Genomic DNA, 24,829 nt, shown 5'->3' on the forward strand with positions numbered 1-24,829 from the left:
CCGCAGGGAACACGCAAAGTTGCATGGTCACAGGTTCCAGCGCTGAGGTGCAGCTCCTGCGGGGGGGGGGGGGGGAAGCACTCTCCTGCCTGCCCCATCCTTTTCCCACCTCTGAGCCACTGTGAAGCAGGAATCCGCAAGGCTGGTGCCCAGTCCGCTGGCTCTGGGTGTATGGTGATCACACCCGAGAGCTTCCCTCCCGCTCTATTCTCTGCTGTTTAGATGTAGTCGCCTTTACCCAAACCGGTGCTGCCGACCCTTCTTTCCTGGTCCAATGTGAAACAGATCAAGTTTGCTCCACATTTGCTAGGCACCCACCTTGGGGTGGTAACCGGGTCTGTTGCCTTCTGTGTTATGGCAATAATCAAACGGAATCAGCTCAACAGGCATTATCAGCTTCTTCAGCAAACATTTAGGAGGAGTGGATGGTTAGCCTAGCAGTTAAGCCGCCTATTTCCTGGCTCCTGACTCCAGCTTCCTGCTAACGCACACCCTGGTGGGCAGCAGTGGCAGCTTAAGTAGTTGGGTCCCTGCCACGGACATGGGAGACCTGGATTGAGCTCCTGGTTCCCGGCTCCAGCTATCACTCTGCCTTTCAAATAAGTACATAAATAAATCTTACACACACACACACACAGAGGAGGGAGGCAGAGGGGCTGAGGTGCTAAGGGCTCTGGTGGGGCTGAGCCACGGGCAGAGGTTTGCCCGGATGTTAAGTCTAGCAAGGTTGGGCTCTGGGCCATGCCAAGAGCTTGGATTTCAGGTTAGAAAAACGCAGAACAAGGGCTTTAAAATGTGGAGGGGCCGGCGCTGTGGCTCAACAGGCTAATCCTCCGCCTTGCGGCGCCGGCACACTGGGTTCTAGTCCCGGTTGGGGAGCCGGATTCTGTCCCGGTTGCCCCTCTTCCAGGCCAGCTCTCTGCTGTGGCCCGGGAGTGCAGTGGAGGATGGCCCAAGTGCTTGGGCCCTGCACCCGCATGGGAGACCAGGAGAAGCACCTGGCTCCTGGCTTCGGATCAGCGCGGTGGACTGGCAGCAGCACGCTGGCCGCGGCGGCCATTGGAAGGTGAACCAATGGCAAAGGAAGACCTTTCTCTCTGTCTCTCTCTCACTGTCCACTCTGCCTGTCAAAAAAAAAAAATGTGGAGGGATGCAGGCAGTTGGCCTTTTTTTAATTTTTTTTTTTTTTTTTTTTTTTGGCAGTTGGCCTTTTAAAGGAGAACTCTAACAGCCAGGAAGAGGGGGAATCCCCTGCTCAGGGACTGGAGGGCGGGAAGGCCAGCCAGGCTGTGCAATAAGCAGCTCAGACCAGAGACAGGGGCCCCGAGCTCGGGCAGAGACAGCAGAGTGGGGAGCACGGAGGAGACAGGAACAGGGCTCGGGGACTGGCAGTGGGGGCCCAGGGCAGGAGGGTGTCAGAGGTGATGGCAAGAACTTGGGCTCGAATAAGCGGGCCTGGCTTATAAACTGAGGTTCCCCAAACTTGTGGGCAGTGGAGGAGGGGGAGCAAGTGTGCAGCAGGAGACAGACAGGTTCAGGGTTAGGGATGCTGCTTTCCCAGGCCATAGCAGAGAGCTGGATCGGAAGTGGAGCAGCCGGGACTAGAACCAGTGCCAATATGGGATGCTCATGCCACAGGCAGAGGCTTAGCCTACTACGGCACAGTACCAGCCCTCATTTTGCCTATTTTTTTTTAACCTAATACTCATATAAATGGGAGCATAGAGAAGGTGTCTTTTTGTTCACTCAACAACACGTCTGTAAGACTCACCCACGTTGTTAAGCATCACTAGAAATCATTCATTGTCATGGGTAGATAGCTTTCCAATGCAAGGCGGTATCACTATTTGATACCCACCTACTGTCGATGCCCTTTGGAGCTGCTTCCAGTTGGGACTACGGTAAAATGCGAGGCTGACTGTCCTATCTTTTGAGGTCTGAGTGTGCATCTCTGTTGAGCACATAGCCAGCAGTGGAGCTGTTGCTCTCTTGAACAGACACAGCTTCTGTTTTAGGATAATGTTAGATGGTGTTGCAACAGGTGCGCCAGCTTATAGTCCCGTGGACAGTGCGTGAGCCTTTTTATGGCTCCATGTCCTTGTCAAGTGCTTGTCACTGTCAGCATACTGCTCACTGTAGCTTCAGCCATCCCGATGGGTGCGGAATAGTATCTCACCGTAATGCTGATATGCATTGTCTTCATCCTCCACAAAGCTGCACACTTGTTCCTATATGGACTGGCTGTCTGCTTGTCTTTTTTTATAAATACCTCCTGCTAATTGTTCTATTATCTCTTTTTCTAAAAGATGTATTTATTTGAGAGGCAAAGTTACAGACAGAGAGAGGGAGAGACAGAGAGAGAAGTCTTCCATCCACTCATTCACTCCCCAAATGGCCGCAACAGCCAGAGCTGGGCCGATCAGAAGCCAGAAGCCAGGAGTTTCTTCCGGGCCTCTCGTGTGGATGGAGGGGCCCACGCCCTTGGGTCATGCTTTACTGTCTTCCCAGACATATCAGCAGGGAGCCGGATCTGAAGTGGAGCAGCTGGGACTCGAACCAGTGCTCATATGGGACGGTAGTGTCACACATGGCAGCTTAATCCCTTGCACAATGCCAGCCCATCCTTTTTTTCTTTATTTACTGATTCCATATTTTGGATGTAGGTCCTTTGATAATATGTATTGCAAAATTTTTCTTCTGTGAGGAACTTGAAAATGTCCAAATAAGTCCACTGGAAAAGACTTAGGAAAAAATATCTGTATATCTTTTCTAAGTTACCAGGCATACGCCAGGCCTCGGCTCTAAAAGGATCTGCAGAAAGAAAAACATAACCCTTGGGATCCAACACGCCAGGTTCAAAGCTCAGCTCTGCCTCTCCCAGGCCAGTCACTTACCCTCTCTGAGCCCCAATGGCCATATCTTTTTTTTTGGACAGGCAGAGTGGACAGTGAGAGAGAGACAGAGAGAAAGGTCTTCCTTTGTCGTTGGTTCACCCTCCAATGGCTGCCGCGGCTGGCGCGCTGCGCTGATCCGAAGCTAGGAGCCAGGTGCTTATCCTGGTCTCCCATGGGGTGCAGGGCCCAAGCACTTGGGCCATCCTCCACTGCACTCCCTGGCCATAGCAGAGAGCTGGCCTGGAAGAGGGACAACCAGGACAGAATCCGGTTCCCCGACCGGGACTAGAACCCGGTGTGCCGGCGCCGCAAGGCGGAGGATTAGCCTAGTGAGCCGCGGCGCCGGCAATGGCCATATCTTAAAGCCGACCACCATCACCCACTGCAAAACCACCCCGGGTTGTTCTGTGGCTTTGAAGTGGTTCTGTGCAAGCAGGCTTTTCCTATAAACAGCAGTAGCTGCGGTGAAACCCGAGGCACCAGGCCACACCGGCTCCCTGGCCGTCCCGGGCAGCTTCCTGAGCTGTCTCGTCGCGTTATTAGCAGGCGGCAACAGCTTTCTGATTCAAGAAAATATGCCGATCTCTCTCCTGCCGTCTGGGCCAAAGGACACTGTTAAATCCAGTCTCCTCTCACCAACGTCAGACTGGACTACCCAGGAGCTGGGAACAGGGCTCCTCCCTGCCTGCCCGGGCAGGAAAACAGGAAGCGGCCTCCACCCTGCCGGGAGGTGGGGCTGCCAAGCTCCCTTCCCTGGGTGGGCACCTCTCCAGGCCATTAGCCCTGCTCCGAGCAGCAGCAGCAGAACTGGCCACTGGCCCACAGCACCACCGCACTGGGCTGAGCTCCGGCCACACCCAGGTCACCTCCACACTGCCCTCTGGCAGTGGCATCAGAGGCCCAATGGATGGGGTGCATCCAATGGTCCTCACCAGTGCCTGGTGGATGGCTGCAAGAACATTATCCGTGCTCAAGTAGGGTGAGGGTCTGCTCTACTGGGCCCCGCGGACATGCCCCTGCCCTGCCTAAGGGGCAGCACCACCCTTTGGGGAGCCCCATGTCCCTGGGGGCCCATCCACGTGCCGGAAGCAGTGGAAAGTCTGGTAAAGAAAACAGTTCAGAGCTCAGCAGAACCGTGCATCCCTCTACACAGCATAAAAGACAGCGTGTATGGGGGCTGAGCGTTTAGCTTAGAGGTTCAGTTCAGGCTCAGCGGCTGAGCCACCACTTGCAATGCTAGCATCCCGTGCTGGAGTGCCAGTTTGAGTCCCAGCTGCTCCACTTTCGATCCAGCTCCCTGCCAATGCAATTGGAAAGCAGCAGACGATGGCTGAAGTATACAAGTCCCTGCCACCCACGTGGGAGACCCAGATAGAGTTTCTGGCTCCTGGCTTTGGCCTGGCCCAGCTTCAGCCATTGGGGTCGTTTGGGGAGTGAACCAGCAGATGGAAAATTTTCTCTCGCTCTCTCTCTTCCCCCACCCCCACTTATCTTAAGATGCTAACTTCCCATAGTGGACTGCCTGGGTTCAAAGCCAGGCTCTGGCTCCTGACTCCAGCTTCCTGCTAATGCAGACCATGGGGCAAGAGGTGATGGTTCAAGTAAGTAGGTTCCTGTCACCCATGTGGGAGACCTGGATTGAGCTCCCAGCTCCTGGCTTCGGCCCATCTCAGTCCCAGCCTTCATAGGCATGAAAGGAGTGAACCAGCAAATGGGAACTCTCTTACTGTCTCTCAAACTTAAATATATAAATTAAATATTTGAGACCTGGAAGGACCTTCTGTAATCTTTTCCAGCCTCCTCACTTTGTAACAAGAAATCCAGGGGGCTGGCATTGTGGCACAGCAGGTAAATCAGCTGCCTGTGATGCCAGCATCCCATATGGGCACGGGTTTGAGTCCTGGCTGCTCCACTTCCAATTCAGCTCTCTGCTAATGTGTCTGGGAAAGCAGAAGATGGCCTGAGTGTTAGGGCCCCTGCACCCATGTGGGAGACCTGGAAAAACCTCCTGGCTTTAGCCTGGCCGTGGCCATTGTAGTCATCTGGGGAATGAATCAGCAGATGGGAGATATCTCTCCCTCTCCCTCTCCCTCTCTTTCTCTCTCTCCCTCTCCCTCTCTTTCTCTCTCTCCCTCGCCCTCTCTCTCTCTCTCTCTCTGCATTGCTCTCCTTACAAGTTAAGTACCTTGAGTCCCTGAGATGCTGGGGACCCTAAGGGTTTCAGGTTTTGGATTTTGGAATCTTTGCACACACATTAGGAGGTCTCTTGGAGATGAGATCTAAGTCTAAACAGGAAATTCATGCACACGTCTTATACACCTTACATGCACAACCTGAAGGTGCTTTTCGGCAGTGGTTTTTTTTTTTTTTTTTTTTTTTTAACACTTTTCTGGGTGTGAAATTTTCCACTTGCTTGTGGAGTTAATCAGTGCTCAGAAAGTTTCGACTTCAGAGCATTTTGGGTATCAGATGCTCGACTGGTTCTCGCACTCAACCTAACGGCCCTCACCCCAACACCTGCATGCAGGCCACCACCAGCCAGCCATGTCCAGGTGCCCAGGACACGAGGTCCATCCCTCTCCCTCCCTCCGATACCTTCTAGCTCAGAGAGCTCTCACCTGGGTCAAAAAGACACCCTGGGCAAGGCCAGGAGCACGTTTTAGAAGTGTTTTTATGAAGTACCCACAATGTCACGGAAACTCAAACAGCTGATCTTCAGCCCTGATGCTGTGTGTAGACGCTACAGGCTCTGTCCGGAGTGGGTTCCCCCCAGACTGGCTGTCAGGGGGCTGGGCAGGAGTCTCCCTTGTACTCTGGGCGCCCAGGCCTGGCACATGGTAAGAGTTAATCACTGGATAAATCAAAGGAGAGAGAGAGAGAATCTCCAAACCGTGCACAGGAGAAGTTTGCTGCGAGCGGGGGCCTGCCCGCAGCGCCCAGTCCTCCAGCTTTGCACATATTTGGCAACTGGGCACCTGTGTCTGCCTACTGCCAGGGCCCAGCCTGGGCGCTGAGACCCAGTGCCTAGGAGAACACAGCAGCTGGAAGGGAAACCAGTGTCTGCCTACTGCCAGGGCCCAGCCTGGGCACTGAGACCCAGTGCCTAGGAGAACACAGCACCTGGAAGGGAAGCTGAGTTTGGGCTTGGGGGAATGAGAGGAGACATGCAGTAGCCTAGGGCTCAGGGTTACTCAAATACATGATCCAGCTGTGGCCAGGCTGCAGGGGCTAACAAAGCAAGGCTGAACAAGAACAGGGACCCTGCTGGTACTGCATCATGCAGGCTCTCGGAGAAAGGGACCTAGTTGGGGTTTAGGCACAAGCCGCCCCACGGGCGGTCTGGGGGCAGGGAGGATGGGGTGACATGGATGCAGGCAAGGGGCAGGAAGAGCAGGAGCAGTGAGGAGCAAGGGTTGGGGCACCAGAGCAGCAGCAAGGGGTGGCAGCAACAGCACGCGGCCGTGAGCACAGGAAGGAGGGTGACAGACAGCTGATCCCAGGGGGATGACAGCCTCAGTGAGGGTGGAGTTCCCAGGGCCAGATGTCCCGAGGGAAGTGGTCACACATGGGCTGGGGTGTCACGAGGGAGATATGGGGAGCCCACATCATGGAGGTGATGACAAGAGCCACCGGGTGGGGGGAGTGGACAGGAAGCGCGAGACGCAGGGGGAGCACAGTGGAGAACGAACGGAGGCGGTGGGTGCCGGGCAGGGACAGACAGACACGGGGAGAGCACCCCCGTAAAGCCAGGTTCTGGGGCCAGCTCTCGGGCCCCAGCCCTGTCGCTGACTTACTGCAGAACCTTGAGCTATTTCTGAACCCCCGGCAGCCTCAACTCCCTCATCTGCACCACAGGGATCATGGGCTGAGCGTCCCCAGTTCAAAAAAGTGCTCCCCAGTCTGACACTCTCTGAACGCCCACAGTGGAGAATTCCACACCTACCCTCCTGTGACAGGCGACCGTCAAAACACAGGTGCACCAAAAACACTGCCTAAAATGAGCTCCTGGCTACATGCAGAAACGGTGCAGTGAGAGAGAAACGGGTCTCGAGGTTAGCCTTCCGTCCCATCCCCACGCGATCTCGTTACGTGCGTGCAAATATTCCGAAACCCAGCAAACTCGGAGTCCCAGATCCCTTCCGGTCCCCAGCATTCCGCGTAGGGGATGTACTTAACTGGGATAATTCATCACATTGTTGCAAGGACCAGAAAGGTCGGCTTGCGTGAGGCCTTAACCGCGTCCACCCAGGAAGTGGCCAGTAAACGTCCCTCTGATCGCCATGGAGAGGAGAAGCACAGCATCTTTCACCCAAAAAGCCAGCTCGGATTGTCCATGGGGACATCAGGCCCACTCGGGGCTCTCCCTGCAAGAGGGCAGCTGCTCAGCCCTCAGGTGGCCTGTGCTCTCGACACCTCTGGTCCACGAGCCGCAGGGGAAGGAAGGTGCGAGCCAAGGACGAGACACAACGTGCTACACTGCCTGGTTCTGAGCGTTTGGGCTGCCAAAAACCAAACTCGGCAGGTGGATTTCTCCCCGCTGCGGGAAGCAGGTCGGGGGCCATCTTGGTTTCGGGGTACAACCTGAACAGACAGAGCCATCCCAGAGTCCATAGGGTGTCAAGGCCATGGTGGTGCATCAGGGGTCACCATCCTGGCCGCACACGAGCCTGAGCTCATCGACTGTCAGTGATCCCCCCAGGCCAGCTGAGACACAGGCCCTGCAGGGTGTTTATGGTTTTTTTGTTTTTTAAATAAAGAGCTGCTAGATGATTCGAACACACAGCCAGGGTTGAGGGTCACAGACCCTTCCAGCATAAACCTACAACTTCTCAGAAGGTCAGTCTCCGGTTTAGACGGCAGGAACACCCCCAAGTTCAACACGGATGTGGCTATCCAATGGTGAGGCCCTGGCTTCCCAGCTGCCTTCCTCTGTGTGACCTCGGGCTGTCCCTCAGCTTCTCTGAGCCTGAGATCATGGCTGTACGTTCCCTGCACCCAACAGGCCCACAAGAAGCGTTGGTTTCTGTCTCTCTTCTCTAGAATCTGTCTCCGGCTCTGCCCAACACACGACGCCTAAAGGTCCTCTACTCCCTGGCTCACTCTGCCCACGGAGACGGCTCTTGCATCTGTGTTTCCCCAGCCCCAGCCCCACCTCTGCTTCCAGCACCCACCTACTGCAGAGCGGGGCTGCTCCGTCCGTAGTAAGCACGGTCCCACAGGGGCTCTGGCTGAAACGTAGGCTCGGAGGCAGTGCGGTGGGGGCGGGGCCTGAGGTCCTGATGCAGGTGCTGCCCCGTGCTCAGACCGCATGGTGCACTACGGCTTGCAGAGGAGCCCGCCACGGCCCGCCCACCCCTTCGCTGGCTCACGAGCTCCCCCAGGGCTGGTCTCTTTATCTTACCCATCCCTGTGTCCCCTCCACGCTCTGCGCTCATAAATGGATGCTGAGAGAGTAAAGAAACCAGAGACAGAAGAACCCATTTGCGGGCTAAGTAAACACAGACGGGGCATCTGGCTCGTCTCTGACTGGCAGCCCCCTGCTTCATCCCAGAGTCGCCCTCTGGGCTGGTGTGAGGACAGTGTGGCGCGAGGGGCCGGAGGCTTGGAACCTGGGGTCCTGGCTTAGAATCCTGACCCTTCTGCTCCCCAACAGGCTGACCCTGGGCAAGATGACACGACCTAGGCATTGTGCAGCCCCCACACCGTGAGTGCTCCAGACGACGCAGCATCAGCATAGCAGCTTTCCCAAGGGCAAGAAGACCTGCAGGTGGCTTGTGATGCACTGGGTGGGACACACCAGGGGCTGCAGGCAGCTCAGCGGTCCCTCATTTGGCAGGGACGGTGGCCCCTACAGGGGGAGAGGGGTGTAGAAGAGAGCAGATTTCTGGGAAGAGAGCAGGAAGCAAGGCTGAGCGGAGGGTGCAGGTGCTGGGGCACGGGAAGGCTGGGGAAGCAACCAGAGCTCCTTGGGGTTGGCATCACGGAAGCCTCTGCCTGCGGCGCCGGCATCCCACGTGAGCTCCAGTTCAAGTCCCGGCTGCTCCACTTCCGATCCAGCTCCCTGCTAATGCACCTGGGAAAGCAGCGGAGGATGGCCCGAGGAAATAAGTCCCTGCCACCCACATGGTAGACCTGGATGGAGTTCCAGGCTCCTGGCTTTGGCCTGGACCAGCCCCAGCCACGGTACTGCAGTCATCTGGGGAATGAACTGGTGGATGGAAGATCTCTCTTTCTCCCTCTCTGTCACTCTGCCTTCCAAACAATAAACTAAATAAATCTTGAACAAATTAAATAAAAAGCAATTAGAGCCCTTTCTTGGACAGGCCAGGTCCAGGGCTCCCAGCTGGATGAGAACGGGAAGGAACTCAGGGCAATGGAACAGAACAGTAGGTAATTAACACGTCTCCTGAGGCCCGCAGCTGACCTGTCCACCCAGGCACAGGGCTCTGCAGCCGCTGGTGCAACCAGCAATTTACTACCCTTGACTACAGACTACAGATGGCTGACCAGGAGCCTCGGGCAGTGCAGGGGACCTGCAGGCAAGCACGAGACACAGTCGTTGACTGCGGGCCACACAGAAGCTAGGAAGACAGTACAGCTGCCCCCGTCTCCGGAGTCTGTGGGAGCGCTGGCTCCAGGCTGCTCTGTAGGTACCAAAATGCAGGAATGCTCCAGTCCCATTGATCTGCACGGAACCAGATGACTTTCAGTACCTAAGAGGACGGAAATGCTAGGGAAAAGGTTGTCGTACTGTATCGTCCAGGGACCAAGGACAAGGACAAAGTCTGCACGTTTTCCCAAAGGACGCCCCTTTCTCCTGACCAGCGAACGGCTGGATCTGCGCAGGGCGAGTTGACGGCCACTAGGTGGTTTACCAAGCAGCGTCAGAGGTGGCAGTGGCCCGGGCGGCGCCTCTCTCCACCTCAGCGGTCTACAGCATCCACTCTGGAAGCTTCTCAGCCATTCCCCATCTCAGGAATGCCCCCCCAGGCCCCGCTCCCCGCCAGCAAGTGCTAACTCATGCTCCTAGGCGTGGCTCCGTCCCAGGCGAGGGCTCCAACCTCAGCAGCCTGCTGTGCATCCTTCTGCCCTTAGTAATTATCCCATAACCCGGGAACACGTCTGCCCCTCGGGGAGGAGCTCACCACACTCCTGCCTTCTCCCCCCCACCGCCCAGACTATAATCATCCTCACTAACACAGCGCTCCGGGCTCACAAATGCCTTCACACACGTGGGACTTCACTTAATCCCGGCAATACACCTGTGAGGGGCGCGCGATCTCTCTCTCTTACAATAAGGAAACGGAGGCTTAGACCACGTGCTGGCGGCCGCACGACCCACGCACACGCTCGGCTGTAAAACTCAAAACGTCTTCTAGCTCGAGACTTGAAGGCAGAGCCGGGCAGGGACCACGTCCAGCGGTGTGACCTCCGGCAAGTTCCTCGACCTCTCCGTGCCTCAATTCCCACGTCGTACAGTGCTCCCCACCTTGTAGGTTCTCGCCAAGATTCAAGAAGGTAATATACCGAAGGGGTTAGAATGGTGTCAAACACTATACTTAGGTACAATTATTATTATACCTTAGCTGATTCTCATGGTCTCCTAACTCATTAAACGTTTTTTTCCTCTAACTCATTTTGATATCTCATGATACATTTGATAGGTAGTCATTAAGCCAAATAAGTGTTTGCAGATTGACTAACGTTAGGTTTTGGTCCTGTTCTCCTTTTCCTGGCTCTTCTGCTCCCTTCAAGAGTTTTAACAAGGGGCTGGCGCTGTGGTGTAGCGGGTCGAGCCGCTGCCTACAGCGCTGGCATACTATATGGGTACCAGTTTGGGTCCCGGCTGCTCCACTTCAGATCCAGCTCCCTGCTAATGCAATTGGGAAAGCAAAGGAAGATGGTCCACGTCCTTGGTCCCCTGTATCCACCTGGGGGACCCGGAAGAAGCTCCTGGCTCCTGGCTTCAGATTGGCTCAGCTCCGGCTGTTGCAGCCATTTGGGGAGTGAACCAGTGGATGGAAGACCTCTCTCCTTTCTTTCTTTCTTTCTTTCTTTCTTTCTTTCTTTCTTTCTTTCTCTCTCTCTCTCTCTCTCTCTCTCTCTCTCTCCCCCTCCCTCCCTGTAATGCTGCCTTTCAAATAAATTAAAAAAAAATTGTTTTTTTAAAAAAAGATTTCAACAGTCAAAAAATTCTCTTTTCCATCTCAGCTCTACCCAGCACCCTCCAACCCTCATACACGTGGCCAAACCTGGCCAACAAGCGTCCCACAGAATATAAAATACTAAAGAACGCCGACCAAGCCTGGATAGCACGGGGACGTGCCAGCCACGGCAGGCAACTTTCAGACCTAACTTCCATCACCGCGGCGGCTCAATGACTTAACATCTACTCCTCTGCCGCTCCAGCTTCTTATGTTTCTGATGCTGTAGAAGACACGGGTTTTCATAAAATAGCACCTACTATTTTCCCCTTTCATTAAAAAGATGAAATAGGCGTGCGGCTTTGCAAGAAGCCTCGGATAAGCAAGACAGAACACCCAAGACTGTGATATAGAAAGCTGCCTAATGGTCCTGACCATTAGGGTTAGGGTTGGGGTTGGGGTTGGGGTTGGGGTTGGGGTTGGAGTTGGAGTTAGGGTTGGGGTTGGAGTTGGGGTTAGGGTTGGAGTTGGAGTTGGGGTTAGGGTTGGAGTTGGAGTTGGGGTTTGGGTTAGGGTTGGGGTTGAGGTTAGGGTTACAGGGAGAGGAGCAAGCTTGAAGCTGGGTTGGAGGCTGGGGGGCCCTCGGCCACTTGTCCCTTCTTTCCTGGGGCACGGAGAAGAAACAGCAGAGATTCTAGAACACTCCAGAGTGAGTGGCTGGGATGCAGAACTTATTCAAGTTCCCAGCTACGGGGCACTCAGGCCCGCCCTATCTCCTCTATCTTTTCCACGTGGGTGCAGAACACACAGCAGGAGAGACAGCCTCTGGCAGTGACAGCCCGGACTGGACCTGCTCTTCAAAGAGCCAGGAGCGGATCTGCCCCGACAACTTTGGGATGAAGAGCGAGCGAGGGCTGTGCCCTGGGAAACAGCTCTCACACACACGCCAAGCATGCGCACCATAAACACCACCACTGCAGTGAGCTCGATCCATACGCCCGGCGTTAAAACCCGGAGGTGAAAACACATTGTGGCTTTTTGTTGATGGCACGGAGTTATTCTGGCTCCAAGCCCTGTCCAGGCAGGAGGAACAGGGCAGCCTGCCTATTAGCCACCAGGCACATCTCGCGGGGAAGAAAGGCAAAACCCCAAGTCAGAGCTCTGGGCAGCCCTGACCGGCGGAGTTTGTCAGACCCAGCACTCGGTTCCTGCCCCCTGGTCACGGTCCAGGCTGGGCCACGCTCGCATTTCCCACATTCCTTCTCACACAGCAGACCCCTCCGGCCGGCCACTGAGAGCCAAGCCACAAGTCCCCCGAGGAATGGGATGCACGGGTGAGGGGTGAAGGGGAGGGTGAGGTCAGTGCAAGCAAGAAGCCTGGGAGCTTCACCTGCCAAGCCCAGTGTCCCGCTCTCCGCCCCCACACTTGCCTGGGTCCCGAGTGTCCCCCCGCGCGCCTCCCCTGCCCTTCCATTCCGTAGCCCCTCTCTGGGGGCTCCTCTCCTTCCCGCCTGCCCTGTGTGACCCCTGTCCGGTCCCGTCCCTCTCCAGCCCCCTCCTCCGAGCCCGCCCCTGCCCCTCCTGCCTGACCACCTGGGACGCCCCCCGGGTTCTCCAGGACCTGCGCGCCCCATGCCTCCGCTCACGGCCGCCTGGTCCCGTCCTCTTCCTGGGCCTCCAAGACCGCTTACTCTCCTCCCGGACACTGCGTCTCCCGGGTGCCCCCAGCGATGCCCCGGGATCCCCCCCCCCCGCGCCGCGTCCTCACCTGAGTCCGCTCGAAGCTCTCGCGCTCCGCCGCCTCCAGCCCCGCGCCCACCCCGCGCCGGCTTAGCACCTTGGGCAGCGGGTTGGGCACCTGCTTCATGGAGCTGGCCATCCGGTCCATGTCGCCCGCCGAGAGGAGCAGAGTCAGGGGCCCTCGGCAGCCCCGGGATCCCCACGGCGCCGCACGCCCCGCCCTACCCGCGGGGATCCGGCGCTAACGGGACGACTGCCACCTGCCATTGGCTGGGAGCGCTGCCGGTCTCCTCGAGACCCCGCCCCACCTCGAGAGGCTTCCCCGCCCGCCCCCGCCCCCTCCGGAGCCCCTCGGCCCGCCCTGCCCCGCTGGTCCCTCGAGGCGCTCCGTGACTGGCCCGGTGGCCTGTCCATCACCGCGGACGGGGCGGGGCCTGGGCGGGCTGCCCTGACCTGCCCTCGCTTGCCCCGCCCCGCCGCCCGGCGCGCCGCTCGCCCCGCCCCCGGCCAGCCGTCCCCGCTCGCCCCGAGCGCGCCGCCCGCCGGCGAGCGCCACCGCAGGCTTCCCGCCCCGGGGGTGGGCGGGGGCCGGCGGGCCGGGAAGTCTGGCCTGCCCGGGGGAACAGCCTGTTTACTGGTGCCTGGGGCGAGAGGGCGCGGGACGGGCGAGCCTGGCGCGGCCCAAGCCCGGGGCGGCCAGGCTGGGCAGGGGGAGGTCCGGCGTCCGCGTCGGGCCGACCCCCACCCACCGGCACCAACCCGCATCCTGCGCCTTCCCACCCCTCGGTGGTGGTCGCCCAGTCCGCAGCGGACGTCCCGGGACCCCTTTCCGGACCGCTGGTCGTCTGGGCCGGCCGGGGGCGGCCCCTGTGGTCACTTTATTCTGGGCCCGGGCGGCCCCTCGCGTCCAGCGTCAGCCCTAGGGTGGTCCTCGGCCGAGCGCCCGGGCCGGGCTGGACGAGTTCCCTTCGGATGTTTTTGAGAAAAAAAATTTTTTTTAAAATTTTTTTTGGAAACTGCAAGTGATGGATGAGTGACACCTGTCAGCACGGGACAATGAGGGGGCGCGAGTGTATTTTTAGTGTTTTAAAATGAAGAGCGATGGGTAACCCATGGAGTGGAGAAGCGAAGGCGGGGGCGTGCGTGTATCTGCGGGTCTCGGGGGAGAGAGGGGGCGGGAGGCTTTTTGCTGGCAGGTGCGCCCGGCGGCGCCCGCATCGTGGGGGCTGGATTACGGGGGCGAAATGGGAGGGGACCGACGAGGAGGCTCCCGCAGACAGAGCAACGCCAGGCGGGCCTGAAAGGGAGGGGAGCGGACAAAGTGCTGCCCCGTGGGATGGACTTGGGGATGGGAGGGGGGTCCAGGGTGATCCCAAAATTCCTGCCCTGGAAGGAGTTGAGAGTGGCAGCGAGGTGGGAGGGGCCGTGCCTCTGAGGCTGCGATGCCTTAGCAAGGGTTTCACTCCTTTCCCCAAATTTACCTGCGACGCTGTAGAGTGGCCTCCCCCCGCAGTCCTCTGGGGAGGGGTGAGATGTCCCGTAATTTCCAGGCTTTTGCATCGGGGAAGAGGGAGAGGCCAGGAACTGAGTGGGGGAACTGCCCCGCGTGGAAGCTGGTTGAGGAAGAAGAAACTTTAGAGCCGTGTCAGCGTGCCCGGGGACTTCAGAAAGTTCGTGCGCGGAAAATGGAATTGCAAGATTACTTTGAATGTAAAAAAAAAAAAAAAAAAAAAAAAAAAAAAGTTGAAATTCACGCATCGTTTTTTCTGTGAACTGTTCGAAAACAACACCCCCCCACCCCCAGTGGCTGACCAGCAGGTGGATGGATGGAAGCAGAGGAACAGGGTCAAGGGGGCATGGCAGTATGAAGGCCCCTGGGGAGGTGCGTGGGGGAGGGACGAGGAGGGCAGGATCAAGGGGGCATGGCAGTATGGGGGGCCCCTGGGGAGGTGCATGGGGGGAGGGACGAGGGGGGCAGGGTCAAGGGGGCATGGCAGTATGGGGGGCCCCTGTGGAGGTGCGTCCAGGGGACGAGGGGGCAGGGTCAAGGGGGCATGGCAGTATGGGGGGCCCCTGGGGAGGTGCATGGGGGGAGGTTTGATGGGGGCAGGGTCAAGGGGGCATGGTAGTATGGGGGGAGGGTCCCTGGGGAGGTGCATCCGAGACTTGTGCTGTGTTGGGAGATAGAGAGTAGATGGGGTGGGGAGTGGGGTCTGTGAGGGTCTGTGTCAGAGTTGTGGCTGGAAGAGACTGCCCATTCAAAGGACTCAGGAGTTTAAGGAACTGAGTTCGACGCTGTGGCCCGGTGAAGGGAGTCCACCAGGGCGTGTCACACACCAGGGAAGCTGTTCCCGCCTCTAGACCTGAAGGGGCAGACGAAGGGGAGGTCTGTCCTGGAACCGGCTGGGACCGGCTCCAGACCCCTACTGCCTGCCCGGGGCTGTGGCCTTAGGTGGCCTGGCAGGGAGGCAGCTCAGGGATGAATACGCCCATCTTGTCTCCGAGGTTCTTCCCTGGTTTCCTGCTGGTGCCTCCCATTGGCCCAACCCAGCTGGAAGGGAGGCAAGAGTGATGCAGCCCTGCCCCCACCCCTCCTTCCAGGCATAGGTTGGGAGGGACAAACGGAGATCCCCAGCACAGGAGGAAAACCCCAGAGAAACAGACCCAAGATTCCCGATGACGTTACCTCTGCGTGCCTCACTTTGAGTCCTGCACCTGCCTCACGCTGTGGACCCAGCTAAAGGAGTGATTTATGGCCCTTGCCCGGATTTTATGGCATCAATAAACATGGGTCCTTTAAACAGGGATTAAGGGATCAGCCTAGTTCTTGTTAGAATAAACTAGAATAGGAATCAGGAATTTGTGGTTTGGAGGCACCCTGTGGGGAAAGACTCAAGCAGGTTACCTTTCTCTGGGAACCTCAGAATGAGTTAAAAATGAGGCTCTCCCACTTGCCAAGGCGGCAAAACCCTTGGCGGAGAGTGAGAGGAACCCTCCTCCGGGATACACCTCCCCGCACTCTTGTAGCTGCATTCCACGTTTGCTTTAAATCCCTACAACTTGGGAGCCACTTGTGTCCTACCTTTGAGGGCTGCCCAGGCTGGGGACACGAAACCCTAATCTGAGGGTCCTCCCGCCTCTCTCCCTAAAGGGTGAAAAGTCCCACCGCTCAGCTGGTGTAGGTCTGATGCAGCGTCTGGTGGGAGGTGCTGTAAGCTGATCACACCGTTCCCACAGGTTCCTGGAGCCCAGTCATACATTTATTTGCTTCACAGCTGTAATGAGACATAATTGAGACATATTCAGCCCCGTGTATTTATTTATTTATTTGACAGATAGAGTTAGTGAGAGAAACAGAAAGGAAGATCTTCCTTCTGTTGGTTCACCCCCCAAATGGCCAGAGCAATGCCGATCCGAAGCCAGGAGCCAGGTGCTTCCTCCTGGTCTCCTATGTGGGTGCAGGGGCCCAAGCACTTGGGCCATCCTCCACTGCCTTCCCGGGCCACAGCAGAGAGCTGGCCTGGAAGAGGAGCAACTGGGACTAGAACTGGTGCTCATATGGGTTGCCAGCACTGCAGGTGGGGGATTAACCAAGTGAGCCACGGCAGCTCCAGCCCCGTGTATTTAAAGTGTGCAACCTAATGAATGATGACAAACCTGAGCGTGCAACTCCGTGGAACCTCACTGCAATCAAGAGGCTGAATGTATCTGTCAGTCCCAGACACTTCCTCCTGCCCCCAGCTCCCCAAACCCAGTGCCCGGGCAGCTACAGAGCTGCTTTCGGCCACTGGAGATCGGTTTGCACTTTTCCAGAATTTTGTATAAATGGAACTCAAACATTTTTTGGTTCTGACTCTTTCCACTAAGAATAGTTTATTCCTACGTTGTCACGTATTATTCATTTTATGACCCAGTAGTATTCTAGAGTATGGATATCCCTCAATTTGTTTATTCATTAACCAGCATGTGGCCACTGGGTTGTTGCCAGTTTTTGACCGTTACCAAAAAAAAAAAAGCAGCTATAAATAAGCATGTCTTTGCATGAACATATACTTTGACTTCTCTTGGGTAAATACATACGACGGCAGTGGCTGGGTTTCATGGTAGATGGATGTGTGAGAAATTGCCGAGTTGCTTTCTGAAATGGTTTCCTCGTTTGCCACTCCCACAGTCCGCGTACGAGAGCGCCAGTTGCCTCGCGTCCGTGTCCACCCTTGCTGCGGTCCGCCTTCCGCTGGGGTGAGTGTCTGTGATGGGATCTCACTGCTGTTTCGGTTTGAGCTTTCCCAATAACTAGTAATGCTGAATGTTTTTTCATCTGCTTGTGTGACAGCTACATATTCTCCGTGGGGAAATGTTCATGTCTTTCGCCCATTTTTTAAAACCTTTGTATTATGAAATAATATAGACTTTCAGAAGAGTTGCAAGACAAAGAGTTTCTGTGTGGCCTTCTAGTTTCTTCTGACGTCAACATCTTGCATGACCATTAAAACTAAGGGATTAACATTGGTGCCATACCACAGGGGGGATAGCGCCCTCTGGGCCTATTCTGTCAGGGTTGCATACTGTCTATACGTTTTATTTCCAATGGTGTCAGCCTCCGTCACTTGGTCAGGGTGCTGTCTGCCACGTTTCTCTGTAGTGAAGTGTGCTCCACTTTGTAGGTAAGAGCCAAGTTCAGAAGCCAGGGCAGAGCTAGCACTGAACGAGCCAGCTGGTGGACCAGGGCCAAGCATCAGCAGGGCAGGCTGACCCCACCGGATGCCACCAGAGTCTTCCATTGACCAGGACGGGGACTACTGTGAGAGAAAGATAACGCGTTCACTTGTGGACAGATGCTGCATAGAGCTGTCCATCAGGCAATCGGAACATCTGGGGGGGCTACCAGGGTTGAGGTGTCAGTGTGTGGAGTCCTCACGGAGGCTCTGAGCCTGGGTTAGGGACAGGAGGGCCCATAATGGAGACTTGGAGCTGGGCCACAGGCTGGGAGAAATACCTTCAAAACATGCACCCAACCAAGCATGCGTATCTGGAATAGACTGGGTATGCATCATTAAATTTACCTGTTTTTTTTTTTTTTTTAAATTTCTGAGAGGATGAGAAAGAAAGAAAGAGACTGTGCACCCTCTCCCATCCATTGGTTCACTCCCCCCAAAACCTGGTGCTAGAGCCAGGAAGTCAAACCCGTCCTCCCGCGTAGGTAGCAGCGACCCAGTTACTTGAACCAGCACCCGCTGCCTGCCAGGGTCCGCACTGAAGAGAAGCAGAGATGGGACATGAACCCAGGCACTCCGACACAGGACACGGGGATCTTCACTGCCATCTCCATCACTAGGCCAAACGCCTGCCCCAGTTTACCTGCTTTCAATTATTCACACAGGTCCAGACGATGAAGGCACAGGAGCAGGGTGCAGGGCGCCAAGTCGGGGAGGCTCAGCTCCACCGTCTCGGGTGTCACCTGGACGATGATAAGAAACGTGCATGAAAACAGTCAAAGAAGGGAAGGCAGAGAAGCGGGGAGCCAGCAGATTGCTGTGTGCTTAACGCCCCGCAGGGGGACAGTGGGAGCAGAAGGCCTGGGAACAGTGTCAGAGGCCGCAGAGAGCCCAGGGAAGACAGCAGAGGACCCAGAGCAGAAACCCATGCCCCAGAGCAGTTTGAGTCAACGTCTGGATCCCTTGACGTTGGAGGGCACCCCAGGCCACCCTCAGGGTTACTGATTCTCTGGAAGCACTCAGAGAGGTGCTGGAAGCCATTACAGTCAGGGTTACCGTTCATCACAGAGAAAGGATGCAGCCGAAAATCAGCCCAGGGGAGAGACTCATGGAGGGGGGAGGTCTGCACTCTGGAGTAGCGGGAAAAGCTGCCGCCTGCAGTGCCACATCCCATTTGGGCGACAGTTCAACTCCCAGCTGCTCCACTTCTGATCCAGCTCTCTGCTGTGGCCTGGGAAGACAGAAGATGGCCCAAGTCCTTGGGCCCCTGCACCCACGTGGGAGACCTGGAAGAAGCTCCTGGCTCCTGGCTTCGGATTGGCCCAGTTCCGGCCATTGTGGCCATCTGGGGAGTGAACCAGCAGATGGAAGACCTCTCTCTCTCTCTCTCTCTCTCTCTCTCTCTCTCTCTCTCTCTCTGCCTCTCTGTAACTCTACCTTTCAAATAAATAAATAAATCTTTAAAAAATAAAAGAGACTCATGGGACGGAGCCTGGAGGGGTTCCACGTGCAGAAATTCCAGTTGCTCTTTCCCACCAGCAGGGGCAGCATTGCCATCCCCCCCAGCCATGGTGTGTGACTGGCCAGCCTGAGCCCAGCCGTGGACTCCATCCCCGTGGCTGACCTTTAGTGCCCCGTCCCTCCAGAGGCTGAGCTGATACGGTGTGGTCCAAAGCAAGGTTGGCCCACGTGGGGCATTCAGAAATGAGGTCAGCAGAGGAACTCCCGCTCCGTCTTTGCCACCATTGTGGAGGAAGCTTGCTGCCGTGTCGTGGGCACTCAGCGGCCCAGGGGGACGCCCAGACTGCAGGGAACCAGGGCCTCCTGCCAGTAGCCATGTGGGTGACGGAGCCACTTCAGGCTCTCAGATGGTCGCAGCTCCTGTGCACATGTGCAGTGAGGAACCTCTAAGCCGGAGATGCTTAGCTCAGCTGCGAGGGGACTTCAGAAAGCTCGTGGGAAAGGGGAGTTAAAAGATGATCATTTTGGCCGGCGCCATGGCTTAACAGGCTAATCCTCCGCCTTGTGGTGCCGGCACACCGGGTTCTAGTCCCGGTTGGGGCGCCGGATTCTATCCTGGTTGCCCCTCTTCCAGGCCAGCTCTCTGCTATGGCCAGGGAGTGCAGTGGAGGATGGCCCAAGTGCTTGGGCCCTGCACCCCATGGGAGACCAGGAGAAGCACCTGGCTCCTGGCTTTGGATCAGCGCGGTGCGCCGGCCGCAGCGCACTACCGCGGCGGCCATTGGAGGGTGAGCCAACGGCAAAAGGAAGACCTTTGTCTCTGTCTCTCTCACTGTCCACTCTGCCTGTCAAAAATTTAAAAAATAAAAATAAAAAATAAATAAAAAAAGAAAAAGAAAGCAGAGTTAGAGAGAGAGAGAGAGAGAGAATGCTCCCATTGATTCACTTGCCAAATGCCCACAATTGCCAGGGTGGGGACAGGCCGAAGCTGGGAGCCGAGAACCGAGTTGAGGTCTGCGATGAGGGTGGCAGGAGCGCGGCCACTTGGGTCATCACTGCCACCTCCCAGGGTCTGCAGTAGCAGGAAGCTGGAGTCAGGAGCTGGAGCCGGGAATCAAACCCGGGTGCTGAGGTGTGCGATGTGGGCATCCTAATCACTAGGCTGACACAGCTACCCAGGAAGCGCAGATGTCTGTTGAGAGAGAAACTCAGGATAAACAGGACACGAGAGCTGCTGGCTTCCCCAACGCCCTCTCTCGAAGGAGCCTCAGGCATTTGTAGCAGACAAGGAAGGCGATGCCAGGTCTGGAACTTTCCCAGCACCCAGCGCACGGCCATTCCCTCGGAGGAGTGAGGCTGCACAGTTGGGGAACGCACAGCCGACCTGGGGCCGTGTGCCAGAAGCGCTTGCTAGCTACCTCCTAATCATTTGACCCCTTGGCCCCTCCACTTCCTCATCTGTGAGATGGGGATTTAGCTTAATTCCTACCTCAGTCCACCGATGGGCTGGAGGCAGTTATGTCGGAACTGCCCATGGGGGTCTGTTTGCTGCTGCTATAGGAGAATGCCACGGACTGGGTAGTTTATAAAAAAAAAAGAAGGGCTGGGGAGGCCGTGTCAAGGTGGCGCTGGAGAGGGCCTCCTGCTGCTGCACAGCATGGTGCCGGGCACCCCAGGGTGAGGGGCAGCAAGTGTGCGTGCTCCCATCTCCCTCCCTCTTCTGAGGGACCCGCTGACCTCCTGTAACCTAATCGCCTCCCAGAGCCCCTACCTTAAAATGCCATCAACCTAGGACTTCGGGGAGCAAAGTTTCAGCTTATAAACTTCTGGGGGCATATTTAGACCTTAGCAGTTCTTCCCCACCCCACCCCGACTTCTTTTAGGTTTTTTTTTTTTTTTTTACAATTATAATGTATAGAGTTTTAGAATATCAGATGACTCTCTTAAACTAATAACAAAATAAAAAGCAGTCTCCTCCTTCCGCCCCTCCTCGCCAACGCTCACTTTCCCTTGTCACCCACTTTGGGTGCAGTGTCCCTTGGAAGCTGCAGGAATTCCACAAACATTGTGTTTGCACTTCCCTCACATGGTACATTTTTAATTCTTTACAAAGCAATGACGAGACGCTGTGGCTCACTAGGCTAATCCTCCGCCTGCGGTGCCGGCACACAGGGTTCTAGTCCTGGTCGGGGCACCGATCCTGTCCTGGCTGCCCCTCTTCCAGGCCAGCTCTCTGCTGTGGCCCGGGAAGGCAGTGGAGGATGGCCCAGGTCCTTGGGCCCTGCACCCCATGGGAGACCAGGAGAAGCACCTGGCTCCTGGCTTCGGATCAGCGCAGTGCTGGCCATAGCGGCCATTTGTGGGGTGAACCAATGGAAGGAAGACCTTTCTCTCTGTCTCTCTCTCTCTCACTGTCCGCTCTGCCTGTCCAAAAAGGAATCCTACACCAGACTTTTGTACATAGGAGTTCACTGACTTTGTACTAATTTCACTTATGAAGCTGAAATCATTGCATCTCAGTTATACTAGGATTTTGCATTGTAGTTCCATGTAAGAGTTTATTTTTTGGGGAAAAAAAGTTCCTTGATTTTAAAAAAGAGTGAAAACCACTGGGAGAATGGTTTGGCACGTGCTTCGTGTGCCTCCTGTGCTAAGGAGAGGTCCCTGACCTTCCGAGGGAGGGCAGCAGCCTCTGAGAGCCCAGCACGGCGGGCTCAACGGAGGGACTTCTGGTCCACGCGCTCATGCAGCCTTGCTTGGGGAGGTGGAGTCAACTCGCGCCAACCAAATCGTAACAGTGCAGGACCTCCGAGTTCCTGCTCCCTGCTCTCCTACTCCATCAAGAGGGGTCAGTGGGGAACTGATCTTCCCTGGGCACCCACCCCTCCCTCCAGACTCAGAGGGTCTTGCCCACTAGAAGGAAAGCGGGATGCCCTACTCTGACTTCATCAGGAGGGGCCAAAGGAGATCCTGGCCCAGCAGGAACAGATCCACCCTCCCTGGCAGAGATAGAGATTGACACTTGCAGATGGGGGCCAAGACCACCCCTCCCAGGTCTGCTTATCCTCCATCTCGGGGCCAGCAGGGGGCCCCATGTGCTCTGAGCAAGCTGGCTGCCCACCTACCCCCACCTTGTGCCTAGAGTGCACCAGGGCTAATCTCAGTAGGCCCCTGGCCCCTGTAACGTGAGTAGCCCCAAGGAGCCCGGACCCCCGGCTTGCGATTTCTCAGCCCTGATCACCTTTTATGCATCACACAGTTTCCTTATCAATCACGTTCCTTGTTATCATCTGTGTTCCCCGCTAAAACGTGATTTCATGAGAAGACAGGGGTTTCTGCTTTTTATTCATGTCTCAATGTCTAGAAAAGAGCTGGACATTGGCTGGCACCGTGGCTCAACAGGCTAATCCTCCGCCTTGCGGCACCGGCACACCGGGTTCTAGTCCCGGTTGGGGCGCCGGATTCTATCCCGGTCGCCCCTCTTCCAGGCCAGCTCTCTGCTGTGGCCCGGGAAGGCACTGGAGGATGGCCCAGGTCCTTGGGCCCTGCACCCGCATGGGAGACCAGGAGAAGCACCTGGCTCCTGGCTTTGGATCAGCGAGATGCGCCGGCCGCAGCGGCCATTGGAGGGTGAACCAACGGCAAAAAGGAAGACCTTTCTCTCTGTCTCTCTCTCTCACTATCCACTCTGCCTGTCAAAAAAAAAAAAAAAAAAAAAAAGAGAGAGAGAGAGAGAGCTGGACATATAGTAAGTGCTCAGTAAACATTCATTGGATGGACAGACTATTACCACCTGAGAGGGCCTAAAGCACATCTTGTCCAGCTCATCTCATTGCAACAAGAACAATGCGGGTAGGCCTAGCAGTTCAGTCCCTACCTGGGATGCCCATGTCCCATGCCAGAGTGCCTGGGTAGAGTCCAGGCTCATACATGTCCTGAGAGGCAGAAGATCATGGCTCAAATCCTTGGGTCCCTGCCACCCCGATGGAGTTTCAGGCTCCTGACCCAGCCCTAACTATTGTAGGTATTTGGGGAATGAACCAGCGAATGGAAAATCTCCATCTCTGCATTGAAAATAAAATGACAATAAATCAATAAAAATTAACATAGAAAAACAATGAGGGGTCAGCATTGTGGCACAGCAGGTGAAACTACCACCTGAAACCCATACCAGCATCCAATATAGGCGCCGGCTGTGTCCCGGCCACTCTACTTCCCAATCCCTTTTTTTTTTTTTTTGACAGGCAGAGTGGATAGTGAGAGAGAGAGACAGAGAGAAAGGTCTTCCTTTTTGCCGTTGGTTCACCCTCCAATGGCCGCTGCGGCCGGCGCATCGTGCTGATCCGAAGCCAGGAGCCAGGTGCTTCTCCTGGTCTCCCATGTGGGTGCAGGGCCCAAGGACTTGGGCCATCCTCCACTGCCTTCCCGGGCCATAGCAGAGAGCTGGCCTGGAAGAGGGCAACCGGGATAGAATCTGGCGCCCCAACCGGGACTAGAACCCGGTGTGCCGGCACCACAAGGCGGAGGATTAGCCTGTTAAGCCACGGCACTGGCCCCCAATCCCACTCTCTGCTTGATGGCCTAGGAAAAGCAGCAGATGATGGCACAAGTGTTTGGGCCCCTGCCACCCACCTGGGAGACTCAGATGGAGTCTTGGCTGACCCAGTCCAGGCCGTCGTGGCCATCTGGGGAGTGAACCAGGGCAGGGAGGAGTCTTTCTCTGTCTCTCCCTCCCTCTCTCTCTCTAACAACAAATTTCATTCATCACTCACTCTGGCTCAGACACCGTGCCGTTGGCCTTGTCCGCGTTATTTCCGTGCCACCTGATGAGCTTAGCGTCATTACCATCTCCAGTTGCTGGTAGGGAAATGGGGGTTAATGGAGGGTTCAGGTTCCGGAACTTATCTCAGATCACACGGCTGATAAGTGGATCCCAGCCTAGGCTGTCAGCCGGGCTGCCTCCCTGCGGATCCCGTGTGCAGCGGGCTGTGTACGAGACGTGTTTGCACGTGGAAGGAGCTGTCATTTCACAGAACCCGGAGGCCGACACAGCGGCCGTGACCTGCTTGGTATGGAAACACCCTTAACCAAGCACCTTGGGTTTGCTGGGCTTACTGGTTGGGAGGGGGCGGGACGAGCACACAGGCAGCTGCCCAGCCCCCTCCCTTAGTCCACCAGGGAGGGGGCTGGGCAGCTGCCGAGTCAGCCCCTCGGGCCTCCCCGCCAGCGCTGTCTCAGCGCCCATGCACTCAGTGGCTGCCCGGCTGCCCCAGGAGAGCCTTAATGGATCTGTAGTCTGTTTCAGCTGAGACAGTGGACGCATCATGGAGGACACAAGGTCATTACCAATCAGAGCAGGGGTGTGGACAGAAAGTAAGGCAGGCTGGCCTCTCCGGAACCAATCCGTAGCCCTTATCTCCCCAACCACAGCGTCTATCTTCTCTGTCCAGATAACCTCCCTGTCTACAGAGGTCAAAGTCCACCTCTGTACTTGGATTCCTCACCCGGGCTCCTCATATCCCAGCTTCCGTCCACCCACAGAACGTCCTGCAGTCTGGGTGTGGGGATCGGAGGGGACTGAAGGGCAGGATCAGGTTTAGACAAAGCTTCCCAGTGGCTTCAAGATGCTTGCTGCCTCTCCTCCGTGTCTCTTGAGAGCAACTGGTGTGGAGTTGCTTCCCTCTTCCTTCCTTCTGCCATCAGTATTGGTATTATGAATTTGCTGTGTGGCAGATAGTGGCCCAGGCACAATATCAAAGACGCATTAGGCGATTCATAACAGAAGCAGAGGATTTTAGAATAGAACCAAAGCACGTGAGCCCTGGGGGGGGGGGGGGGGACTGGTAGGAAGCATGTCCTTGGAATTCAAGCTCTG

The 24,829-nt window shown here is 56.3% G+C and overlaps 1 protein-coding gene across 1 annotated transcript in view; it reads right to left on the reverse strand.

Annotated features, from left to right (window-relative positions):
* HIP1 (huntingtin interacting protein 1) overlaps positions 1–12,978 on the reverse strand; it is a 143,042-nt gene extending 130,064 nt beyond the window's left edge. Inside the window, exon 1 of the mRNA XM_062180678.1 lies at positions 12,807–12,978. Within this exon, the coding sequence (XP_062036662.1) occupies positions 12,807–12,926 (120 nt within the window). The 5' untranslated portion in view covers positions 12,927–12,978. The remainder of the gene's footprint in view (positions 1–12,806) is intronic.
* Positions 12,979–24,829: the final 11,851 nt, after the last annotated feature.

This window comes from Lepus europaeus, chromosome 21, assembly GCF_033115175.1.
Source record: "Lepus europaeus isolate LE1 chromosome 21, mLepTim1.pri, whole genome shotgun sequence".
Classification (NCBI taxonomy): domain Eukaryota; kingdom Metazoa; phylum Chordata; class Mammalia; order Lagomorpha; family Leporidae; genus Lepus; species Lepus europaeus.